Source organism: Dendrobates tinctorius, unplaced genomic scaffold (genome assembly GCF_039654945.1).
Source record: "Dendrobates tinctorius isolate UK_male_01 unplaced genomic scaffold, ASM3965494v1 ptg000029l, whole genome shotgun sequence".
NCBI lineage: Eukaryota > Metazoa > Chordata > Amphibia > Anura > Dendrobatidae > Dendrobates > Dendrobates tinctorius.
In genome coordinates, this window is record NW_027361697.1 from 19,160,295 (window position 1) to 19,183,779 (window position 23,485).

Sequence of the window (23,485 nt, forward strand, 5' to 3'; positions counted from 1 at the left end):
AGGTTTAGGGTCAGGGTTAGGGTTAGTTAGGGTTTAGGGTTTGGGTTAGGGTTAAGTATGGTTTGGTTAAGGGTTAGGGTCAGGGTTAGGGTTAGGGTCAGGGTTAGGGTTAGGTTTAGGGTCAGGGTTAGTTAGGGTTTGGGTTAGGGTTAAGTATGGTTTGGTTCAGGGTTAGGGTCAGGGTTAGGGTTAGGGTCAGGGTTAGGGTTAGTAAAGTCATGGTTTGGGTTAGTGTGAGGGGCCACCTAATGTTTGGAAAAAACGCAAACGCGGTAAAAACGCACTAAAAACGCATACAAACGCATAAAAACGCTGCGTTTTTTTCATGCATGCTCATAAAAATGCTTGAAAAAAACGCAGCAGTTGTATGCTTTTGTATGCGTTTTTTCAATGCGTTTTTTTGCGGGAAAAACGCGCTGCAAAAAAAAGCAAGTGTGAAATTAGCCTAAGAAAATTAATTTTAGATTTTTGAAATTCCAGTAGTAAGATGTTAAGCTGGATCTCTGCAAATTCTAAAGTCACTGCCCGGTTGGCTCACAGTTTTAACTCGCTTCCTTTACTTGATGGCTCACATTATTTTTTTGACTTTGTACAGATTTGTAGACTTCACAATAGACTCTTCTGTCCATGAATTTGAATATAGAGTAAACTTACTCTTTTGAACCATTCTCTGATCCGTAACTTCTGTGTCATTAGTAGCATGCGAGGCAGGAGCACAAGGGGCCATTAGCAGAAATCAAAATAAGGGTTGTCTCATGGGTCTGCTGCATGACCGTACCATTACGTACCATTATGAATAGCAGGGACTGTCTATTTTTTTCTTGTCAAACCTCGTAGTAAAGGTTTTCTTGGCTCCATTTGACTGTTTCCTACTCCCATGTCTGCACTGGTCCTTGAAAGTAGAGATGCTGAGCCTGACGCAGACTTACTCTATGGGGAGTGGTGATAGAATATTACCTTTCTGAAATAGCATCCTCGGAGAATTTGTCTGTGGTGTACATTTTCTTTTTATTTGGTTTTGATTTATTAGAAAAAACTGAGTATATGATAAAAGGGGTTGTCCTTTTTTTAACTTTTGTTCCTCCATAAGCTCAGAGACGTATAAAATATCAAATTGAGCTTTTACTCACCAACCCAGGGTCCAGTGTAACCTCTCCGCCACTACTCCAGTCTTTGTTGATCAGCTGAAGCGGGGACTTTATGTCAGGTCTACAAAACCACAGCAGCCAATTATTAGGATCAGCATGGCACCATGAATACAGTGATTGGTTGCAGCATTGTAGAGGTGACGTTACTGCTGCAGCTGATCATTAAAGGCCAGAATAGCGGTGGAGAGGCAATATCAAGGGAGGGTAAGTTTAGTTCAGTTTCTTATAACTCTATGGAGGAATAAAAGTTAAGAGGACAGTTGCTGTGAAGCTTGAGTTGGATCAGTGAGCTGCTGATTTTTAATTTCTTAATTGTCAAACAGGTAGTATGTTAAAGAGGTTGTCCACTACTTTTACATTGATGTGCTATCCCCAGGATAGGGCATCATTGTCTGATCGGCCCAGGTCCGGCACTCGGCACCCCCACCGATCAACTGTTATGGGTGCTGGCGGCGGCACTGGACGGAGCTCGACTGTCTGCTTGTAATAGCTGGGGCTTGTTACTGCACATCCGCCTCTTATTGAATTGAATAGGAGGCGGATATGCAGTATCCCGCGGCAGCCCCACTAAATTTAGACGGACAATCTCCGCAAGCAATTACTTCCAGCTGCCGCTACTGGCACCCATAGCAGCTGAAGGGCGGCGGTGCGGAGTGCCGATCCACTGCCGATCAGACATTGATGCCCTATCCTGAGGATAGGACATCAATGTAAAGGTAGTAGACAACCTCTTTAAGAAAAGCGAGTAAAAATTGTAGTATTCAGTTATCATGTAAGTACATACACTACTTATAAAACACATGGTAAAGAAATTTTATGTCTTGAGAAATTTTTTTTCAAGATGAGACAAAATGATCTCATCAACAGTAGGATTGCAATCTGACATGACTTTCTTGTTATGTCTGCATTTTACTGTCCTATCTGGGTGTATCTACAGTAGAGAATCTTGCTTTAGTGAACCCTACAAAAACATACTATTCAGATACAAAAATGCTGTGCATATTTGTAGGTGGTGTCATATATAACCTAAGCTTGCAAACAATCTGACCTCTTACACAGAAAGGATAAAACAGTCTACTCAAGATCAACCTGTTATTTTATTTGCTGATTCAGAGAAAGGCAAAAACAATGTATATAGTACTAGCTGAAGAGCCCGGCGCTGCCTGTGCATAGTAACTAACTGTGGTTAGTTCTAACAAATTATAATTATCCTCCATCCCTTAGTCCCGTGCCCATACACCCATTATACATATCCTCCATCCCATAGGCCCGTGCCCATATACCCATCATACATATCCTCCATCCCATAGGCCCGTTCCCATATACCCATCATACATATCCTCCATCCAATAGTCGAGTGCCCATATACCCATCACACATCCTCCATCCCATAGTCCCATGCCCATATACCCATCATACATATTCGCCATCCCATAGTCGAGTGCCCATATACCCATCACACATCCTTCATCTCATAGTCCCATGCCCATATAACCATCATACATATCTGCCATCCCATAGTCCCGTTGCCATATACCATCACACATCCTCCATCCCATAGTCAACCATTATGACATCATAATGAGCGGCGGGGCTTGCAACCTATGATGACATCAGCGTCACCATGGCAACCATTATGACATCATAATGAGGGGCGGGGCTTGATATGCACACACTTTTTCCCCATTATGTAGATAGGGGCCAAATTGTTTGGTGAATTGGAACCCGCGGGGTTAAAATTTCACCTCACAACATAGCCTAGGACACTCTCGGGGTCCAGACGTGTGACTGTGCCAAATTTTGTGGCTGTAGCTGCGACGGTGCGGATGCCAATTCCGGACACACACACATACACACACACACATTGAGCTTTATATATTAGATCTACTTATTGGATCTAATAGAACAGAAAACAAAGTCTTAGTTCCAAACTCAAGCATCAAGTATTGTACATGGGTCAGCCATAAGACTGAAATCAATGACAAGAGAAGTCAATATTGATTATCTCTTTATGGTGGCTCCAGTCTAGAGTGTGCGTGAAGAAGTCAGCAAGTCAACTGTTAGTTAATGGAATAGATTAGAATCAGGAAAATGGCAAATATGTGGAACTAAGTGACTTTGACAAGAGCCATGTTGCGATATCGGAGTTAGAACATCTCCAAAATAGCAGGTGGTGTTTGGTATTCCAAATAAGCAGTGCTTAGAATCATAGAATCGTAGCGTTGGAAGGGACCTCCTGGGCCATCTGGTCCAACCCCCTGCTCAAAGCAGGATTCGCTAAATCATCCCAGTCAGATGTCTGTCCAGCCTCTGTTTGAAGACTTCCATTGCAGGAGAACTCACCACCTCTCGTGGCAGCCTGTTCCACTCATTGATCACTCTAACTGTCAAAAAGTTTTTTCTAATATCTAATCTGTGTCTCCTCCCATTCAGTTTCATCCCATTGCTTCTAGTCTTTCCTTGTGCAAATGAGAATAAAGTTGATCCTTCTACAATGTGACAGCCCTTTAGATATTTGTAGACAGCTATTAAGTCTCCTCTCATTCTTCTCTTTTGCAAACTAAACATTCCCAAATCCTGAAACCTTTCCTCATAAGACAGGGTTTGCAGACCGGTCACCATTCTGGTCGCTCTTTTCTGAACTTGCTCCAGTTTGTTGATGTCTTTTTTAAAATGTAGTGCCCAAAACTGGACACAATATTCCAGATGAGGTCTGACCAAAGAGGAGTAGAGGGAAATAATGACTTCACGTGATCTAGACTGTATGCTTCTGTTAATACATCCTAGAATTGCATTTGCCTTTTTTGCTGCTGCATCACACTGTTGACTCATATTCAGTCTGTGATCTATTAGTATACCCAAGTCTTTTTCACATGTGCTATCACTTAGCCCTATTCCTCCCATTCTATATATGCTTTTTTCATTTTTATTGCCCAGATGTAGTACTTTGCATTTCTCCCTGTTAAAAACCATTCTGTTAGTTGCTGCCCACTTCTCCAGTTTATTTAAATCTTTTTGAATCCTCTCTCTCTTCTCTAGTATTAGCTATCCCTCCTAGCTTTGTGTCATCAGCAAATTTAATCAGTTTACCCTCAATTCCTTCATCTAAATCATTGATAAAGATGTTGAACAATACAGGGCCCAGGACAGAGCCCTGTGGTACCCCACTTGAGACATTCTTCCAACTGGATGTGCAGCCATTTACGACCACTCTTTGGGTCCGATCACTAAGCCAGTTATGAATCCACCTAACAGTTGCCTTGTCCATTCCATACATAGTCATTTTTTCAATAAGGATTGTATGAGAGACTTTGTCAAATGCTTTGCTGAAGTCAAGATATACTATATCTACAGCATTTCCTTGATCCACCCAATCAGTAATACCTTCATAGAAGGAAATTAAATTAGTCTGACATGACTTATTAGTTACAAACCCATGCTGACTCTGTATAATCACTTCATTCTTATCCAGGTATTGACATACATGTTGTTTAATAATTTGTTCAAAGATCTTTCCTGGTATAGAAGTCAGACTCACCGGCCTATAGTTGCCTGGGTCCACCTTCTTCTCCTTTTTGAAGATAGGAACAACATTTGCTCTTCTCCAGTCTTCTGGCACTTCTCCTGTTCTCCAAGAATTTTCAAAGATTATGGAGAGGGGTTCAAAAATTTCTTCTGCTATCTCCTTCAGTACTCTGGGGTGTAATTCATCTGGACCTGGAGACTTGAATTCATTTAGGTTAGCTAAGTGTTTCCTCACTATCTTTCTGTTTATAGATATCCTGGATTCTTCTATTCCCTTAATAGGACAGTGAATAACAGTTGATGTTACATTTCCTTTCTGAGAGAAAACAGATGCAAAATAGGAATTTAAAAGTTCAGCCTTCTCAACATCCTGTCTTACCATTTCATCATTTTCATCCTGTAAAAATCCTATAGCATCTTTGACTTTTCTTTTACTTTTGACATATCCCCAAAATCCTTTATTATTGCTTTTGACATCTCTTGCAAGCCTCAATTCATTTTCAGCTTTAGCTAATCTGATTTGTGCCCTGCAGGTTCTGCAGACAGCATTATATTCTTCTTTAAATATGCCTCCCTCTTTCCATTTTATAAACATTTTTTTCTTCCTTTTTAGCATGTGCTTAAGTTCTGTGTTCATCCATCCTGGTTTCCATAAATGCTTCCTATTCTTCCCTCTTTTCGGAATTGTTAACAACTGTGCTTTGAGAATTTCATTTTTCAAGATTTCCCATCCTTCCTGGACATTTTTGTCTTTAAGGATATCCAGCCATTGGATCCCTCCAATTCTCTTTCTGAATCCCTTAAAATCTGCCTTTCTGAAATCTAACCTTGACGTCTGAGTCTTCACAGGTCTTCCGCCTCTAGTTATCCAAAATTCTAAAATAGCATGGTCGCTACCTCCTAGGGTCCCAACCACTTTTACCTCCTCAACCATTTCCTCCCTGTTTATAAGGATTAGATCCAAGGTAGCAGTTCCCCTTGTTTTCTCCCTTACCTTTTGGAAGATAAAGTTGTCAGCAAGAGAGGATAAGAATTTCCTTGACCTGTTAGTTTTGCCTGAGAGAGATTCCCAACAAATATCTGGATAGTTGAAATCTCCCATGACAACTATGTCATATTTTTTGGAGAACTTGGCCATTTGATGCATAAAGAGTTCATCCATATCTTCAGCTTGCACAGGCGGCCTGTAGTAAATGCCTACAATGGTGTCCTTTCCATTGTTCTGTCCTTGTATTCTTACCCAAACAGTTTCCACAGAACTCCCAGTCTCTGAAGCTTCAATCTCTGTGCAGATATACGCGTTTCTAACATACAATGCGACACCCCCTCCTCGTTTATCAAGTCTGTTTCTTGCAAATAAGTTGTATCCTTCTAGTGTTGTATTCCAATCATAGAATCGTAGAGTTGGAAGGGACCTCCTGGGCCATCTGGTCCAACCCCCTGCTCAAAGCAGGATTCGCTAAATCATCCCAGTCAGATGTCTGTCCAGCCTCTGTTTGAAGACTTCCATTGAAGGAGAACTCACCACTTCTCGTGGCAGCCTGTTCCACTCATTGATCACTCTAACTGTCAAAAAGTTTTTTCTAATATCTAATCTGTGTCTCCTCCCATTCAGTTTCATCCCATTGCTTCTAGTCTTTCCTTGTGCAAATGAGAATAAAGTTGATCCTTCTACAATGTGACAGCCCTTTAGATATTTGTAGACAGCTATTAAGTCTCCTCTCAGTCTTCTCTTTTGCAAACTAAACATTCCCAAATTCTGCAACCTTTCCTCATAAGACAGGGTTTGCAGACCGGTCACCATTTTGGTCATGTGTATTGTCCCACCAAGTTTCAGTGATTCCAATGACATCATATTTCTTTTCCTGTGTTAGTAGTTCCAATTCTCCTTGTTTGTTGCCCATGCTTTGTGCATTAGTATAGAAACATTTTAGTTTGTGATTGGTTTCTCTTTCTCCAATATTTTTATTAATTAGATTCTTTCGTCTTTGTTCTTCCTTTCCACTTCTAATAGCAGAGTTCTCAATAGCATTTGTCAGGTGTATGGCTTTTTCTGGTCTTTTGCTTCCCTTCCCATGTTGTTCTAGTTTAAAGCTCTCCTTACAAGTGTAGCAAGGCGACTTCCAAATACCTGCTTTCCAGTCTTCGTAAGGTGCACCCCATCTCTAGCAAGTAGTCCATCGTATAAGTAGTTCACTCCGTGATCCAGAAATCCAAATCGTTGCTGACGGCACCATCGACGTAGCCAGTTGTTCACCTGCAGAATCTTATTCCACCTCCTTGTTCCATGGCCATCCACTGGGAGGATGGAAGAGAAGACCACCTGCGCTCCCAGTTCTTTCACTTTCTTGCCTAAGTCTTCAAAGTCTCTGCAGATGGTTTCCAGGTCGTTTCTTGCGGTGTCATTTGTCCCCACATGTAGTAGCAGGAATGGGTAGTCATCTGTAGGTCTGAAGAGTCCTGATATCCTGTCAGACACATCTTTAATTTTTGCACCTGGAAGACAGCACATTTCTCTTGAAGTTATATCCGGTCTGCAGATAGCGGCCTCTGTTCCTCTCAACAGGGAATCCCCCATGACCACCACTCTCCGTTTCTTCTTCACAACATTTTTCTTTCTCCATCCAGGTGGACTCTGAAGGCATACAAGGTTGCTGTTTGTTGGCAAAGTCTTATCCTGATGTATTTCTTCATCGTTTTCCTGCGTGAGAGCCTGGTACTGGTTTCTGAGCAGTATGGGTGCTGACTGCCTCCTGATCCTCCTGCTTCTCTGGGTCACATGTCTCCATTCCTCTGTTTCTTCAGGTGCACTTCGAATTTCTTCTCTTTCTGTAACATGAAGAGAGAATTCTGCTCTGTCCAAGAACTCTTTACCTTCCTTAATGATCTTCAACGTAGCTAACCTCTCTTCGAGATTTTGCAACTTTTCCTCCAACAGGGTCACAAGCTTGCATTTGTGGCATGTGAAGTTTGGCTTTTCCACTGGTAAATCTGTAAACATGTAGCAAGAAATGCAGCTCACCAAATGGCTCCTGACCTCTTCCATCTTGAGATTTCTTAAAAACGATGATAGATGAGCCAAAATTCGGCGCGCGTTTTTTCCGATTTCCTCTTTTCAGCTGCAACGGCCAAAACCCAGTGATCGTTGAGCTTGCGGAGACTCTTCACTTATCCCAGAAGGCACTGGGAATATGCAAATGATCTCCTCAAGACTCTTCCCCTGGTTTTCCGATTTCCTCTTTTCAGCTGCAACGGCCAAAACCCAGTGATCGTTGAGCTTGCGGAGACTCTTCACTTATCCCAGAAGGCACTGGGAATATGCAAATGATCTCCTCAAGACTCTTCCCCTGGTTTTCCGATTTCCTCTTTTCAGCTGCAACGGCCAAAACCCAGTGATCGTTGAGCTTGCGGAGACTCTTCACTTATCCCAGAAGGCACTGGGAATATGCAAATGATCTCCTCAAGACTCTTCCCCTGGTTTTCCGATTTCCTCTTTTCAGCTGCAACGGCCAAAACCCAGTGATCGTTGAGCTTGCGGAGACTCTTCACTTATCCCAGAAGGCACTGGGAATATGCAAATGATCTCCTCAAAACTCTTCCCCTGGTTTTCCGATTTCCTCTTTTCAGCTGCAACGGCCAAAACCCAGTGATCGTTGAGCTCGCGGAGACTCTTCACTTATCCCAGAAGGCTTAGTTCCTACCAAAAGTTTCAATTGACAACAGGGGAACTGTCAAAAGAGTTACGGCAGCTAAGATTATCTACCGCATAAGGGAAGCAAAGATCAGCCTGCCCGGGCGAATCCAATAGAAAAGCTGCTGTAATTGAGATTGATAAAACAATTAAATGGATCTGTCTTGCTGTACATACAGTATGATCTTACGACAGCATGGTATAGAGATAGAGCAGATAAGTAGAATGAAGAATGATATATGGGTTTGTTGGAAAAGTTTGAGAAAACTTGTATTTTCTTTATTGAAAGTCTTGATTTTTATATGTGTATGATTCCAGTGGGTGGTCTTAATCAGTGACTGACAGCTATCTTTGCATGCACAGTACAAGGAAGCCTGTCTGTCACTGAACAGGACCGCTCACTGGACTAAATAACAGCTGTTATTTTTTTTAGCTTAGCTTTTTTGGCTTATTTTAATAACTAGCTGAGGGAAAGCAGACAGCTGGAGGCTTGTGTTATTATTCTGGCAAGGGGCCATTATCCATGCATCTTGCCAGCTTATTAATAACAGCTCACAGCTGTCTGCGTAACCATTACTGGTTATTAAAAAGGGGGAACCCCCCAAAAAATGACATGGGGCCCACACTATTTTTAATAGCCAGCAAAGGCTAAGCAGACACCCATAAAGAGAAAGCTTGCAGCAGGAGAACTGACAGTAAGTTCACACGCTGCGAGTGGTGACGTCACGTGAAAGGCACTAAAGGGTGCTAGTTTATTATATGTAGGGGGCTTGTGACATTAAATATCTACAATACATCCTGTTTATTCTATCTATTCTATCATATGAGCAGAGTAAATTATAGATATGTCATGATCCAGGACGGGATTTCGCTTTGACCCGTCCTGGTTAGACTATGGGTTAATTGTGCTGCCTCTCTCTGGCAGCAGGAGGCTATTTAGTGCTCACTGGACCTGGGTCCGGTGTCAGTTATACTCCTGCCCTCGGCTGAGTTAAGTGACCTCTTGTATACGTGTGCCTTGTGCCTGATATCTTGCTTGCTTGTTCGGTTGTGATCTGGTTCTGTCCCTGTTACGAGTTCTGCCTGACCCTCTTGTACTGCGCTACCTCTCGTGTATGACTCTCTGCTTGTGACCCGACTTCTCTCTGCTCGTCCCCTTGGTACCACATCGCCCTCTTGTGTATGACCTTTGGCTTTGTCTGACTACCCGTCTGTTTGTCCCTCCTGTACCTCGTTTGCCCGGACTGCTGTGACCTCTGTTTTGCCTGACTCTGAGTTGTTGTATGGTGTCCTGTCCTATCTGAATACCGGACGCTAAGCCCCGCCCCCTTGCAGTCACATGACCATAGGTCCCGTGCAGACTATTCAGTTTCAGTGTCCGCAGGTCCTATGCCTCTTTACCTTCCAGCGCTGACTGGACCCTGACACTATTAGCCTGAAGCACGCATGGTCACCTCTGCTGCCCTTCTCCACAGGTAACTCTTAGCACTGCTTCTGTACTCAGGACACGTGCACTGGCTCTATGAGCAAGTGCAGTGCGGTGTCTCTGACAAGATAATTCCCATAACAATGAATCATTATGTCTTGTGATATATTATTTCACACCTTTTTATTTTCTCATTTCAGCTTCATGATAACACTGAATCGCTGCTTTCCAATTTTCATGGTTTTGTCTTGGATATATTCCATCTCCATGCTTGTGAAAGACATTGTTCTAGAGAAAGAACTGCGTCTGAAAGAAACCATGAAGAATTTAGGAGTTACTAATGAAGTCATTTGGTTCACATGGTTCATAGACAGTTTTAGTGTCATGACTCTTAGCACCTTTCTCCTGACCATTGTGATTGTGGTAAGTGCCAGTCATTGTTATGTTGTTGGTTGCCTAAAACTTTTTTTTTTTTGCAAGCCATAAAGTTTTCTTATCTGGTGCCTGCTGTGGATAGAAGCAATGGGCCCCATTATTTATCCAGAGGTGACACATTGTATTGCCGCAGCGCCACCTACTGGAGAAGTGGCGGACAATGTTGTTCCTAATGTGCATCTAAGCATAAATGGTCCCCGAGCACTTCACAAATACATCTGCTTTCTCATACAGTGCTCTCGAACTCTTCAGAAAAATGCAATTACATTTACTAAGATGCAGCAGGTTTTCTCTACCATTGACAAAGGAGTCTTTGCACACGTTAAGTTGCTGCAGACATCTCTGCACCAAAAACTTGTCTCTTGGCAGAAAAAATGCAGCTTTTTTAAAGTGCATTTTTGATGGTTTTTTTATGTGATGCGTTTTTTTCCCATTGATTAGAATAGTACAAAAATGCTGAAAGAATTGACACACTGCAGATATGCAACTGCTTCAAATCCACAAGGAAAAAAATAAGCAACGTGTGAATGAAATAAATCTCATTTACTTTTCTGAGAAGGTAAAATGCTGCGTTTCTCACGGCAAAAGCTCCCAGGGAAAAATTAAACCATATCACTGAAAATGACCCGAGAAGATAAGGTACAGAACAACAATAACACAGAGGTATTGCCTTTTTCTCGTAGTTTGGTTCTTTTGACAATGCCATGAAGCACATGTTCTGGAGTATATACAGTATGTTGTGGTGGATGCTAATGTATAGCCACAGTAAATCTTGAAACTTACTGTACAGCTAGATTTAAATGGGGTTTTTCCAAAATCACAAGTTATCCCCTATTCAGTCATTGTCATTGTCAATGGGACTGCTGGAAATAGCCAAGTGCTGCTTTTCCCCGGAAATTCCATAGACAATGAATGGAGTGCAGCCCGAGTATGTGTATCTCTGCTCCATTAAAGATTAGGCTGTGCTTAACCTACATTTTTAGGGCTGCGAAGCCCAATTCTCAGCTTAGGATGGGTATCCTAACGGACAGACCTCTAGCAATCAGCCAGTTATCCCCTATCCTAAAGATAGGGAATGACTTATGATTTCGGAAAAACCCCTTTAAGTTGTCCCTTCCAAGTAGTGAATGATGAATATCTTCAAATCAGAGTCAAAAAATGAGTTTAGATGTTTACTTCCCTGAAAGAGATCTGTTCAGAAAATAAACTATATTAGCAAATTGTTATTTTTACAATATGACGTTCTTAGCTAAATCTTTAAAGGGAACCTGTCACCGTGAAAATGTTGTCAATCTGCAAGCAGCATGTTATAGAGCAGGGGGAGCTGAGCAGATTAATATATAGATTTATGGTAAAAGATTCAGCATAACCTGGGTTTTAATTCTCTTTTTTTCTGGGATTTCTGGTCCAGTGGGAGGTCCTATCAGTGACTGACAGCTTTCTATGTATAAGTGTGCATACAGAGTGCGCTGTCAGTCACTGATGGGACCACCCACTGGACCGAACATCTCAGAAAGACCAGAGAATTAAATGATCAAATCACAGGTTATACAGAATCTTTTCTTCTAAAACTATATATCTATCTGCTCAGCACCCACTGCTCTATAACATGGTGCCTGCAGATTGGACGGCATTTTCCTGGTGATAGGTTCCCTTCAAGCTCTAACCAAAGGCGGCGCTATAAAAGAGTGTTGTGTTCACAATACAACGTGACAGTTTATTACAAGCTGTATTATATCAGTAATATTTCTGCTTACAAGATGGCAATAACATATGGTGCTAGATTCTGTACATTAGCTGCCTCATATACAGTGGGGAAAATAAGTATTTGATACACTGACGATTTTGCAAGGTTTCCCACCTGCAAAGAATGAAGAGGTCTGTAATTTTATCGTAGATACACTTCAACTGCGAGAGACAGAATCTTTAAAAAAATCATAGTAAAACGGAGCTTAATATTTGGTACAAAAACCTATGTTTGCAATTACAGAGGTCAGTTGTTTCCTGTAGTCCTTGACCAAGTTTGCCCACACTGCAGCAGTTATTTTGACCCACTCCTCTATACAGATATTCTCCAAGTTTTCAGGTTTCAGGGCTGTCACTGGGCAAAATTGCGTTTCAGCTCCCTCCAAAGATTTTCTATTGGGTTCAGGTCTGGAGACTGGCTAGGCCACTCCAGGACCTTGATATGCTTCTTACGGAGCCACTCCTTAGTTGTCCTGACTGTGTGTTTCAGGTCATTGTCATGCTCTAAGACCCAGCCACGACTCATCTTCAATGCTTTTACTGAGGGAAGGAGGTTGTTGGCCCAAATCTTGCAATACCTGACCTCATCCATACTCCCTTCAATACGGTGCAGTCATCCTTTCCCCTTTGCAGAAAAGCACCCCCAAAGTATGATGTTTCCCCCACCATGCTTCACAATTGGGATTGTGTTCTTGGGGTTGTACTCATCCTTCTTCTTCCTCCAAATACAGCGAGGGGATTTGATACCAAAAAGTTTTACTTTGGTCTCATCTGCCCACGTGACCTTCTCCCATGCCTCCTCTGGATCATCAGATGGTCATTGGCAAACTTTAAAATGGCCTGGATGTGGGCTGGGGTGAGCAGGGGGACCTTATGTGTTCTGCAGGATTTTAACCCCTTAAGCCCCAAGGGTGGTTTGCACGTTCATGACCGGGCCAATTTTTACAATTCTGACCACTGCCCATTTATGAGGTAATAACTCTGAAATGCTTCCATGGATCACGGTGATTCTGACAATGTTTTCTCATGACATATTGTACTTCATGTTAGTGGTAAAATTTCATTCAAATAACTTGCGTTTGTGAAAAAAACGGAAATTTGGCAAAAATTTCGCAATTTTCCAAATTTGAATTTTTATACCCTTAAATCACAGAGATACAGCACATAAAAACTTGATAAGTAACATTTCCCACATGTTTACTTTACATCAGCACAATTTTGGAACCAAAATTTTATTTTGTTAGGAAGTTATAAGGGTTAAAAATTGTCCAGCGATTTCTCATTTTTGCAACACCATTTTATTTTTATGGACCACATCACATTTGAAGCCACTTTGCGGGGTCTATATGATAGAAAATACCCAAAAGTGACACGATTCTAAAAACTGCACCCCTTAAGGTGCTCAAAACCACATTCAAGAAGTTTATTAACCCTTTAGGTGCGTCACAGGAATTCTTTGAATATTTAAAAAAAATGAAAATTTTACTTTTTTTCACAAAAAAAATACTTCAGGTTCAATTTTTTTTATTTTACCAAGGGTAACAGGAGAAATTGGACTGCAAAAGTTATTGTGCAATTTGTCCTGAGTACGCTGATACCTGATACGTGGGGGGAACCACTGTTTCGGCGCATGGCAGACCTCAGCAGGAAAGGAGCGCAGTTTGACTTTTTCAATGCAAAATTGGCTGGAATTCAGATCGGACTCCATGTCGCATTTGGAGAGCCCCTGATGTACCTAAACAGTGAAAACCCCCCTCAAGTGACCCTATTTTGGAAACTAGACCCCCCAAGGAACTTATCTAGATATGTGGTGAGAACTTTGAACCCACAAGGGCTTCACAGAAGTTTATAACGTACAGCTGTACAATTAAAAAATCATATTTTTTCCACAAAAATGATCTTTTCACCCCCAATTTTTATTTTCCCAAGGGTAACAAGACCATAAAAGTTATTATGTAATTTATCCTGAATACGCTGATACCCCACGTGTGGGGGTAAACCACTATTTGGGCGCATGGCAGGGCTCGGAAGGGAAGCAGCGCCATTTGACGTTTTTGGCTGGAATTGAGATCGGACACCATGACGCGATTGGAAAACCCCTGACGTACCAAAACAGTGGAAACCCCCCACAAATTACACCATTTTGGAAACTAGACCCCCAAGGAACTTATCTAGATGTGTGGTGAGAACTTTGAACCCCCAGTGCTTCACAGAAGTTTATAATGCCTGGGCGTGAAAATAAAAAAATCGTATTTTTTCCACAAACATGATCTTTCAGTCGTCCAATTTGTCCTGAGTACGCTGATACCCCATATGTGGGAGAAAACTACTGTATGGGCACACGTCAGGGCTCGGAAGGGAAGTAGTGACGTTTTGGAATGCAGACTTTGATGGAATGGTCTGCGGGTGTCATGTTGCTTTTGGAGAGCCCCTGATGTACCTAAATAGTGGAAACCCCCCACAAGTGACCCCATTTTAGAAACTAGACCCCCTAAGGAACTTATCTAGATGTGTGGTGAGCACTTTGAACCCCCAAGTGATTCACAGAAGTTTATAATGCCCGGGCATGAAAATAAAAAAAATCGTATTTTTTCCACAAACATGATCAATTAGTCCCCAATTTTTTTATTTTCCCAAGGGTAACAGGAGAAATTGGACCCCAAAGGTTGTTGTCTAATTTGTCCTGAGTACTCTGATACCTCATATGTGGGAGAAAACTACTGTATGGGCACACGTCAGGGCTCGGAAGGGAAGTAGTGACGTTTTGGAATGCAGACATTGATGGAATGGTCTGCGGGTGTCATGTGCGTTTGGAGAGCCCCTGATGTACTGTACCTAAACTATTGAAACTCCCCACAAGTGACCCCATTTTGGAAACTAGACCCCCCACGGAACTTATCTAGTTGTGTGGTGAGCACTTTGAACCCCCAAGTGATTCACAGAAGTTTATAACGCCCGGGCGTGAAAATAAAAAAATCATTTTTTTCCACAAAAATGATATTTTTGCCCCCAATTTTTTATTTTCCTAAGGGTAACAGGAGAAATTGGACCCCAAAAGTTGTTTTGCAATTTGTCCTGAGTAGGCTGATACCCCATATGTGGGGGTAAAACACTGCTTGGGCGCATGGGAGAGCTTGGAAGGGAAGGAGCACCATTTGACTTTTTCAACGTAGAATTGGCTGGAATTGAGATCCGACGCCATGTTGCATTTGGAGAGCCCCTGATGTGCCCAAACAGTGGAAACCCCCAATTCTAACTCCAACCCTAACCCCAACACACCCCTAACCTTAATCTCAGCCCTAACCATAGCCCTAGCCCTAACCCTAGCCCTAACCCTAATCTCAGCCCTAACCCTAATCCTAATGGGAAAATGGAAATAAATACATTTTCTTTTAATTTTAATATTTTTCCCTAACTAAGGGGGTGATAACGGGGGGTTTGATTTACTATTTATGGTGGTTTTTATGTTTGGCGGCTGTCACACGCTAAAAGTTTTTGCATCACCACATATTGAGAGCTATAATTTTTCCGTATTTTGACCCACCGAGTCATGTGAGGTCTTATTTTTTGCGGGACGAGTTGACATTTCTATTGGTACCATTTTCGGGCACGTGACATTTTTTGATCGCTTTTTATTCCGATTTTTGGGACGCAGAATGAACAAAAACCAGCGTTTCAGGAATTTCTTTTGGGGGGTGCGCTTACACCGTTCCGCGTGCGGTAAAATTGATAAAGCGGTTTTATTCTTCGGTTACAGCGATACCTCATTTAGGTCTTTTTATGTTTTGGCGGTTTTATGCAATGAAAACAATTTTATATAAAAAATAATTATTTTTGCATCGCTTTATTCTGCGAGCTATAACTTTTTAATTTTTTTTGCTGATGATGCGGTGTGGTGGCTCGTTTTTTGCGGGACAAGATGACGTTTTCAATGGTACCATGGATATTTATATGCATCTTTTTGATCGCACGTTATTGCACTTTTTGTTCGGCGATATGATAATAAATCATTATTTTTTGCTTTGTTTTTTATTTTTTAAGGGGTTCGCTAAAGGGGTTAACTAATGGGACAGTTTTATAGGGCAGGTCGTTACGGACGCGGCGATACCAAATATGTGTACTTCTATTGTTTTTGGGTTTTTTTTCCAAAAAATGAATTTATTGGGGAATATTTTTTTTTTCTAATTTATTTAGCGATTTTTTAAAAATTATTTTTACACTTTTTTTTTTTTTTTTTAACTTTATTAAGCTGTCCCAGGGGGGACATCACTGTCCTGTGACAGATCGCTGATCTGTCACATCACAGATCCCTGTGACAGATCAGCGATCTGTCACAGGCATAGACGCAGACTTCCTCATGCCTGCGCTTTGCAGGCACTGAGGAAGTCAGCTTCCTACAGGCCCCCAAAGGTCCCCGTTGCCATCTTGGATCCGGGGACCTGTAGGGAAAGAGACCCCCGCAGCAGCGCTGCACATTGTGCTGCTGTGGGGGGCTGAGGGAAGCACGGAGGGAGCCCCCTCCCTGCCGATGCTTCCCTTTAACCCCTGGTACTCCGCGATCGTGTTTGATCGCAGTGTGCAAGGGGTTAACGTGTCGGAGGCGGTCCGTGACCGCCCCTGACACATTGTGCCGGGTGTCAGCTGTGATAATTAGCTGACACCCGGCCGCGATCAGCGGCGCTCACCACGTGGGCGCCGCTGATCTCTGTGACGTACTATCCCATCCCTGTGAATTAAGTCCCAGGGCACATGGATGGGATAGTACGTCACATGGGATTAAGGGGTTAATCCATGACATTGTAGCGTGTTACTAACAGTAATATTTGAGACTAGGGTCCCTGCTCTCTTCAGGCCGTTGACCAGGTCCTCCCGTGTAGCTCTCGGTTGATTCCTGACTTTTCTCAGAATTATCCTTACTCCACGGGGCAAGAGCTTGCATGTAGCCCCAGATCAAGGAAGATTGACAGTCATCTTGTGTTTCTTCCATTTTCTAATTGCGCCAACAGTTGTTGCCTTCTCACCAAGCTGCTTGCCTATTGTCCTGTAGTCCATCTGAGCCTTGTGGAGGTCTTCAGTTTTATCCCTGGTGTCTTTAGACAGCTCTTTGATCTTGGCCATGGTGGAGAGGTGGGAGTGTGATTGAGTGTGTGGAGAGGTGTTTTTTATACAGGTAACCAGTTCATATAGGTGCAATTAATTAAGGTAATGAGTGCAGAGTAGGAGGGCTTCTTAAGAAAAAAAACCATGTCTGTGAGAGCCAGAATTCTTCCTGGTTAGTAGGTGATCAAACACCTAATTGATGCAATAAAATGAAAATTATTTATGTAAAAATCATACAATGTGATTTTCTGTTTTTTATTTTTAGATTCTGTCTCTCACAATTGAAGTGTACCTACGATAAAAATTACAGACCTCGCTATTCTTTGTAGGTGGGAAAACTTGCAAAATCGACAGTGTATCAAATACTTATTTTCCCCACTGTATATGGCAGGATAGGTTTTAAGAACGATATTCACGTATATGTTATATGACACACTTCAGCACAACATACGCAGCATTGTGCAATTTCGGATTATCAGATTTCCTAAGGAAACGACTGCTGTAGTTATCCGGGATTATCACTGGTTTGCACAGGACTGCTACCTGTGTTTTACATTCTTTACGTGCTTTATCAGCCCTGTCAGATCTGACAAGAAGAAGCGTAATTGGAGCTGGATCAGGGTATGTGTGCTGGAATCTAAAGAGCAGATTTCCACACAGTTTAAATTCTTGTAAAATGTAGAGCTGGTGGATACATTCTCAGCCATTCATGCAGCACAGGTCAGGCCATACATGTCTGCAGGTACAGCCCAGCGATAGGAGTCAATTGTTAAGAAATGCAGCCTTTAAAGATGCACACAACCATCCCTACTGATCATATATACAATACATACATGTATATACTAGTACATGACATCATTGTTGTACAATAACTATTCTATACCACATATGTAATTATTTAGTTTACTCACTAATAGCACCATCATTATCTGCAGCGCTGTACATACATCATCACTGTCCCCATTGGGGCTCACAATCTACATTCCCTATCAGCATGTCTATAGAGTGTGGGAGAAAACCGAAGAACCCAGAGGAAACCCACACAAACACGGGGAGAACATACAAGCTCCTTGCAAATGTTGGTTCTTCATCTTACTTGATTTAAGATTCCAACTTTCCTTGTAAGAATGTTGTAGAAAGAGGGAGAGGGACCATGCTAGGATCCCCATTATCTGCCATATATTCAGAAATCCTAAATTGTTGAAATGAAGCATTAATAAAGGATTCATTTTGCTAAATTTCAATCCTGGCTGCAGTTTGTTTAAAAAAAAACCAAACAAAAACAAACCGTGTTATACTAACCTTCCCTATGTCCACCAGCGAGTCTCTGCCACAGCTCGCAGTGCCTGACATTGGCTGCGGAGCTGACGTCACGTCAACAGCATGGCAGCCAATCAACGAGCTCAGCTGCTCTGAAGAGGATGTTCCATCTACGATGGAAGATACAAAGACTGGGCACACAGTCTGTGATTCCAGTGCAAGATAGTTTAATATACAGTACATACAGTAGACGTTTCGATCACACTGACCTTCATCAAAGTACTAGGTATTGTACTGTTGTTGTTTAAACAATACTCTAAATAAGAGCCAGTAAATATAGAGTCCCCCGGGGTAGGGACATATAGCACAGTTGTGCAAAATCAGTCCGGCAATGGTGCAGCGTGTGGGGCAATGACACGGTATCCACCGCGAGTCGGGAGGCTCGTTTGATCAAAATTGTTTAATGACCAATGATGATCAAAGCGTTTGATGCTTTTTAAATTTGTGAAACCTATAGCTCTGCTGAATGGTTTGGGAGTTGTCACCTATTAGGAGAGGGCGCGTTCCTGTCCTGATGTAGATCTAATGTTGCTTTATTGATGTCTTTTGTATTGATTTGGTTTTTGGTAGAATATAGTCCTTTGATACAGTATATGGCAATCAGAGGCATATCAGGAAACCCAATTATATCATGTTCAGTCCATTCTTTATTGGTATCAAATGACTGACCGTCACTTCCAAACAAAAAGATAAGTGTGAACAGGTGCAAGCTAAGAGAGCCACCTACATATGGAACTAACAATTTAAAGCTGCATTCTGTGACATTACAGTGTGCAAACATGGAATATGTGAAATTGGAATTGCATTACTGCTATAGAAAATAAGTTAAAAATAAAGATACTGTTTGGAAGTGACGGTCGGTCTTTTGATATTTGTAGTACACAATTTCTGATTGAGCACTCCACCTATCAGCCTATGATGATTTTAATCACAGTTTGATCCTCTCTGCCCATATAATTGGATTTCAGCCCTGGAGAGGAATCACATTAGGTTAGGTTCCCAGCAAAGAAGGCTGCCTTGTTGTTGGCTGTTGGGCACACATGAATTGGCCAAGTTAAACACTAAGGCCGTGTGCACACGATGCAGATTTGCAGCGGATCCGCAGCAGATTTTACCGCGCAGAAACGTTGCATTTCCGCATTGGGTTGTACAGTAGCCTTAAAATCAATGAAAAAAAAACCGCTGTGCAGACGCTGCGGATTTTTCCGCAGTACAAAATCTGCAGCATGTTACTTCTTTTGTGCGGTTTTCCGTCTCCCCTGTCACCAAATCCGCAGGGGGAAAACCGCACAAAAACTGCAATAAAACCGCAGGAAAAATGGAAGAAATCCGCAGGAAAAATGCAGGTCATTTGACCTGCGGATTTCTTCCATTTTGAGCGGAAAAATCCGCAGGGCCAAAAAGTACGTCTGCACTCAGCCTAAGTATCTTCATTTTTACCTTACTTTCTATAGCAGCAATGCAATTCCAATTTCATATATTCCATGTTTGCATGCTATAGCTTCACAGAGTGCAACTTTAATTTGCTAGTTACATTCTTTATTGGTGTCTGGTCTCTCAATCAAGGAGCACTGTAACAGAAACTTTTGTATTGGGAACACATTATTGTAGCCATAACAGAAATATTTGCATTATAATAACAGGATGAGAACTGGTGGAGTGTTTCAGATTTTTAACTAGACATTAGAAGTCTGGAAATAAATTAATTTAACGTTGGCCACTGATTTGGATGAGCCTGTTTTCAGGCCCCATACACATAAGACTAGAGTTGACCGAACCCACCGATATTGACTCAGATGATGTCGCCTTGTTGGGGAAGATAATGATCCGGAAGTTGGAATTCCAACAGACGATTCTTTTGTTCTGCGCTGATATAAGCTGCTGCCAGACTCCTCTAACTACTCTCTAATAGAGAACACTGAGGACGCAGCCGTGCGCTCCTGTGAAGTGAAAAAATGCTGCTGATGGACCAATGATCGATCGGCCGACAGTAATCTAATGTCTATGGGGGGGGGCTTGACATTGCAGCGTCCCTTTGCCAAGAGTTGATTCTGGGAGGTGAGGCAGCGGTGTTTAGTGTTCCTTTTCGGTGTTACCATTCTCATAGTCAATTAGGCAGATCCGTGCACAGTCTGCCTCTGTCGGCAGTTATCGGACATATCATATCCCATTGACAAGAGTAAAGGTAACACCCAGTTGTCAACTTATTTATATATTTCCAAGAGGAACATCACAATGCAACTGTTCTAAAAAAAAAAAAAAAAAAATAAAAATGCTCCATTATTGTTATTTCACTACTTAGAATACAACTATTATACAACTATATATTAAAGTTGACAAATTAGGGGAATTTACAGCTCTTAACCGGATTGATAAGATGTTTGTAATTTTCTTTGATAATTTAATTAATTTGCATATTATGATGAATATACAAAGTACAGTATATTTATTTAATCTAAACCTAGAACACTTCCATAAATACACATACTCCACTGTGCAACCTCCCTGGAAAAGACAGATTATTTTAGGAATTTTTCTAACGTAATCCCTATTGTAATGTTTTTGTAGCTACCTTGTGTAGCCAAATAGGAAACGATTAAATATTTTTTTTTTCCTTCACAAACTTATTATAATGACTTTCCTTGCTAGCAGCAAGTCTTTAATTGACCAGTTATTCAGAATAGCACCGTTGTTCTTCAGTTCATAACAGAGAACTATTATATGGGTTTTATCTGTCGTGTGTATACAAGTCTACCGGATTCCTCAAATACATCCAATGAGTTGAGTCCTGTGCAGGACATTCTGCTTTCTTTCCACTCCTTTCTTGTCTATAATGTGTCAAAATCTCATTTTCCCCCATTCTTTTGTGTTCCATACAAAAAAAAAAAAATCTCCTGCTGATAGGTTTTCCTTTTCTGTTTGCAGGGTGGCGGAGTTCTTCACTACAGCAATCCCTTAATCCTGTTCTTCTTTCTGATGGCTTTCACGCTGTCCACCATCATGCAAGGGTTTCTCATGAGTGTCTTCTTCTCTAAAGCCAACCTGGCAGCCGCCTGCAGCGGAGTTATATATTTCACACTCTACTTGCCGCACATCCTATGCTTTGCTTGGCAGGACCGCATGACTTTCAAATTGAAAACTGTGGCAGTACGTTCCCGTGTGGCTTTTCATAGAACACAATCATTGCTGATTTTTAGATTTTGCAAAAAATAAAGCTGTACTAGATACAAGTTCTTTGACATTAGACAAGTCAACCTTGATATTTTTTTCTAAATCCTCTTATTTGTGCTTTGCATTTGTTTTGCAGAGTTTGCTGTCACCGGTTGCTTTTGGCTTTGGAACTGAATATTTATCCAGATATGAGGAGCAAGGCCTTGGGTTACAGTTTGGCAACATACAGAAGAGTCCGGTGGAGGGAGATGAATACAGCTTCCTATTCTCCATAATCATGATGCTTTTTGATGCTTTTGTCTATTGGATTATTGCATGGTATATAGACCATGTGTTTCCAGGTACGCAGTTTTGGAGAAGTAAAGGACAGAGTTGTTATTTACATGGTAGACAATTCGAAAATAGCAGCAAACCCAAATTATCCTAGTGAACAAATATATGTGTCCTCTGCTCTGTGTGTCTTGAACGCAGTGAGTGACAGTTTTGCTGCCCCATGGAATCAGGGTCACGCTGAGCTGTCATTCTGGTGGCTGGCAGCTCAGTCATCCAATCTAGTGAAGGGGCGTGCTGAGCTGTCAGTATTTTGATAGCTCAGCTGTCCAATCTGAGACTGGAAGGTGCTGAGTTTTAATAATACATTTTATTTCTATAGTGCCGACATATTCCGCAGCACTTTACATTTCTTCAGGTGTTCCCTGTTCTGAGTGATTACCTAGCTACTTAGCTAAAAGGCCTGTTACACTAAGCGATGGTTTTGTGACGTAGCAGCGATATTGCTAGCGATATCGCTATGTCTGATACTTACCTCCGACCGGCTCCCCCGCTGGTTATCGCTGATCGCGCGAGAACGGCCTGGGCCATTTCTCGTCGTCAGCTTCCTGCTGGGCTTCCTACTGTGGCGATGAGCGACGCGTGGACGCGGGCGGGAGGACGTCTTCATCGCCTCGTCTGACAGGTAAGTAACGACCGCCGACCGCTGCTATGTCACTGGTGACATCTGCCTGTTTGGCAGCTCACTAGCGACCACTTAGCGATGCACCAGCGATCCTGACCGGGTCATATCGTTGTCGGGATCGCTGGTGCATCGCTAAGTGTGACAGTACCTTAAGCTGTCAGTCTCAGATCTCTGCCAGTCGTTGCATTTGATTGGTGGTGCATGTTTGCCTTGTATTTCAGTTCTTTGTTTATTGTTTTTATGATGCCTGACCTTGGACGTTGCTTTGACCATCCGTTTGCCTAACCCCTTTGGTTTGTTCCACTATCTTCCTGGTATTCTGACCTTGGACTGTGACATGACTACACCTTTGTCTTTCCCCTTTAGTTTACGATGTGCTCTCTTGGTATCTGACCTCGGAATGTTTGACTACCCTGCCCCACGGCTTGTCCGTGAGTAGTGACTAGCGTCAGAATATGTTTAATATTTTGTAGACTTATAAATAAAATAAATATAGGTAAATACGTGGTTAATATCTTGTACATGAATAAATAAAAATAAATATATGTAAATATATGATTAATTTCTTGTAAATACATAAATATAAGTAAACATATGGCTAATATCTTGAATATAAATAAATATATTTAAGCAAATATATGGTTAATATCTTGTAAAAAAATATAAATTAGTACATTAGCCAGGGCCTAGACATGATGCACACTAATACTCATCAATGCCCTCACTATTTCTCATGGTGGTCCACCATTCATGTTCTCATGCACAAAGACACATGCCTATGTGCATGGACAATTTACATACTGTACATGTGCTTTGCTTACATGTCACAGGTTTACCGCAAGAGAGAGGGAGTCAGAAGACCACACTGTCTGATTTCTCATACTCCTGCATTGATTAGAAGTACTTCACCTTCAAATTTAACAGTGCAGGTGTTAGGCTGGTTTCACATTAGCGTTGAAACAACGCTG

General features: G+C 41.8%; 1 protein-coding gene across 1 annotated transcript in view; it reads left to right on the top strand.

The window, feature by feature from the left end:
- ABCA4 (ATP binding cassette subfamily A member 4) overlaps positions 1 to 23,485 on the top strand; it is a 255,198-nt gene that overhangs the window by 110,482 nt on the left and 121,231 nt on the right. Inside the window, exons 14-16 of the mRNA XM_073571415.1 lie at positions 9,991 to 10,213; positions 21,317 to 21,538; positions 21,699 to 21,903. Coding sequence (XP_073427516.1) covers positions 9,991 to 10,213; positions 21,317 to 21,538; positions 21,699 to 21,903 — 650 coding nt within the window. The remainder of the gene's footprint in view (positions 1 to 9,990; positions 10,214 to 21,316; positions 21,539 to 21,698; positions 21,904 to 23,485) is intronic.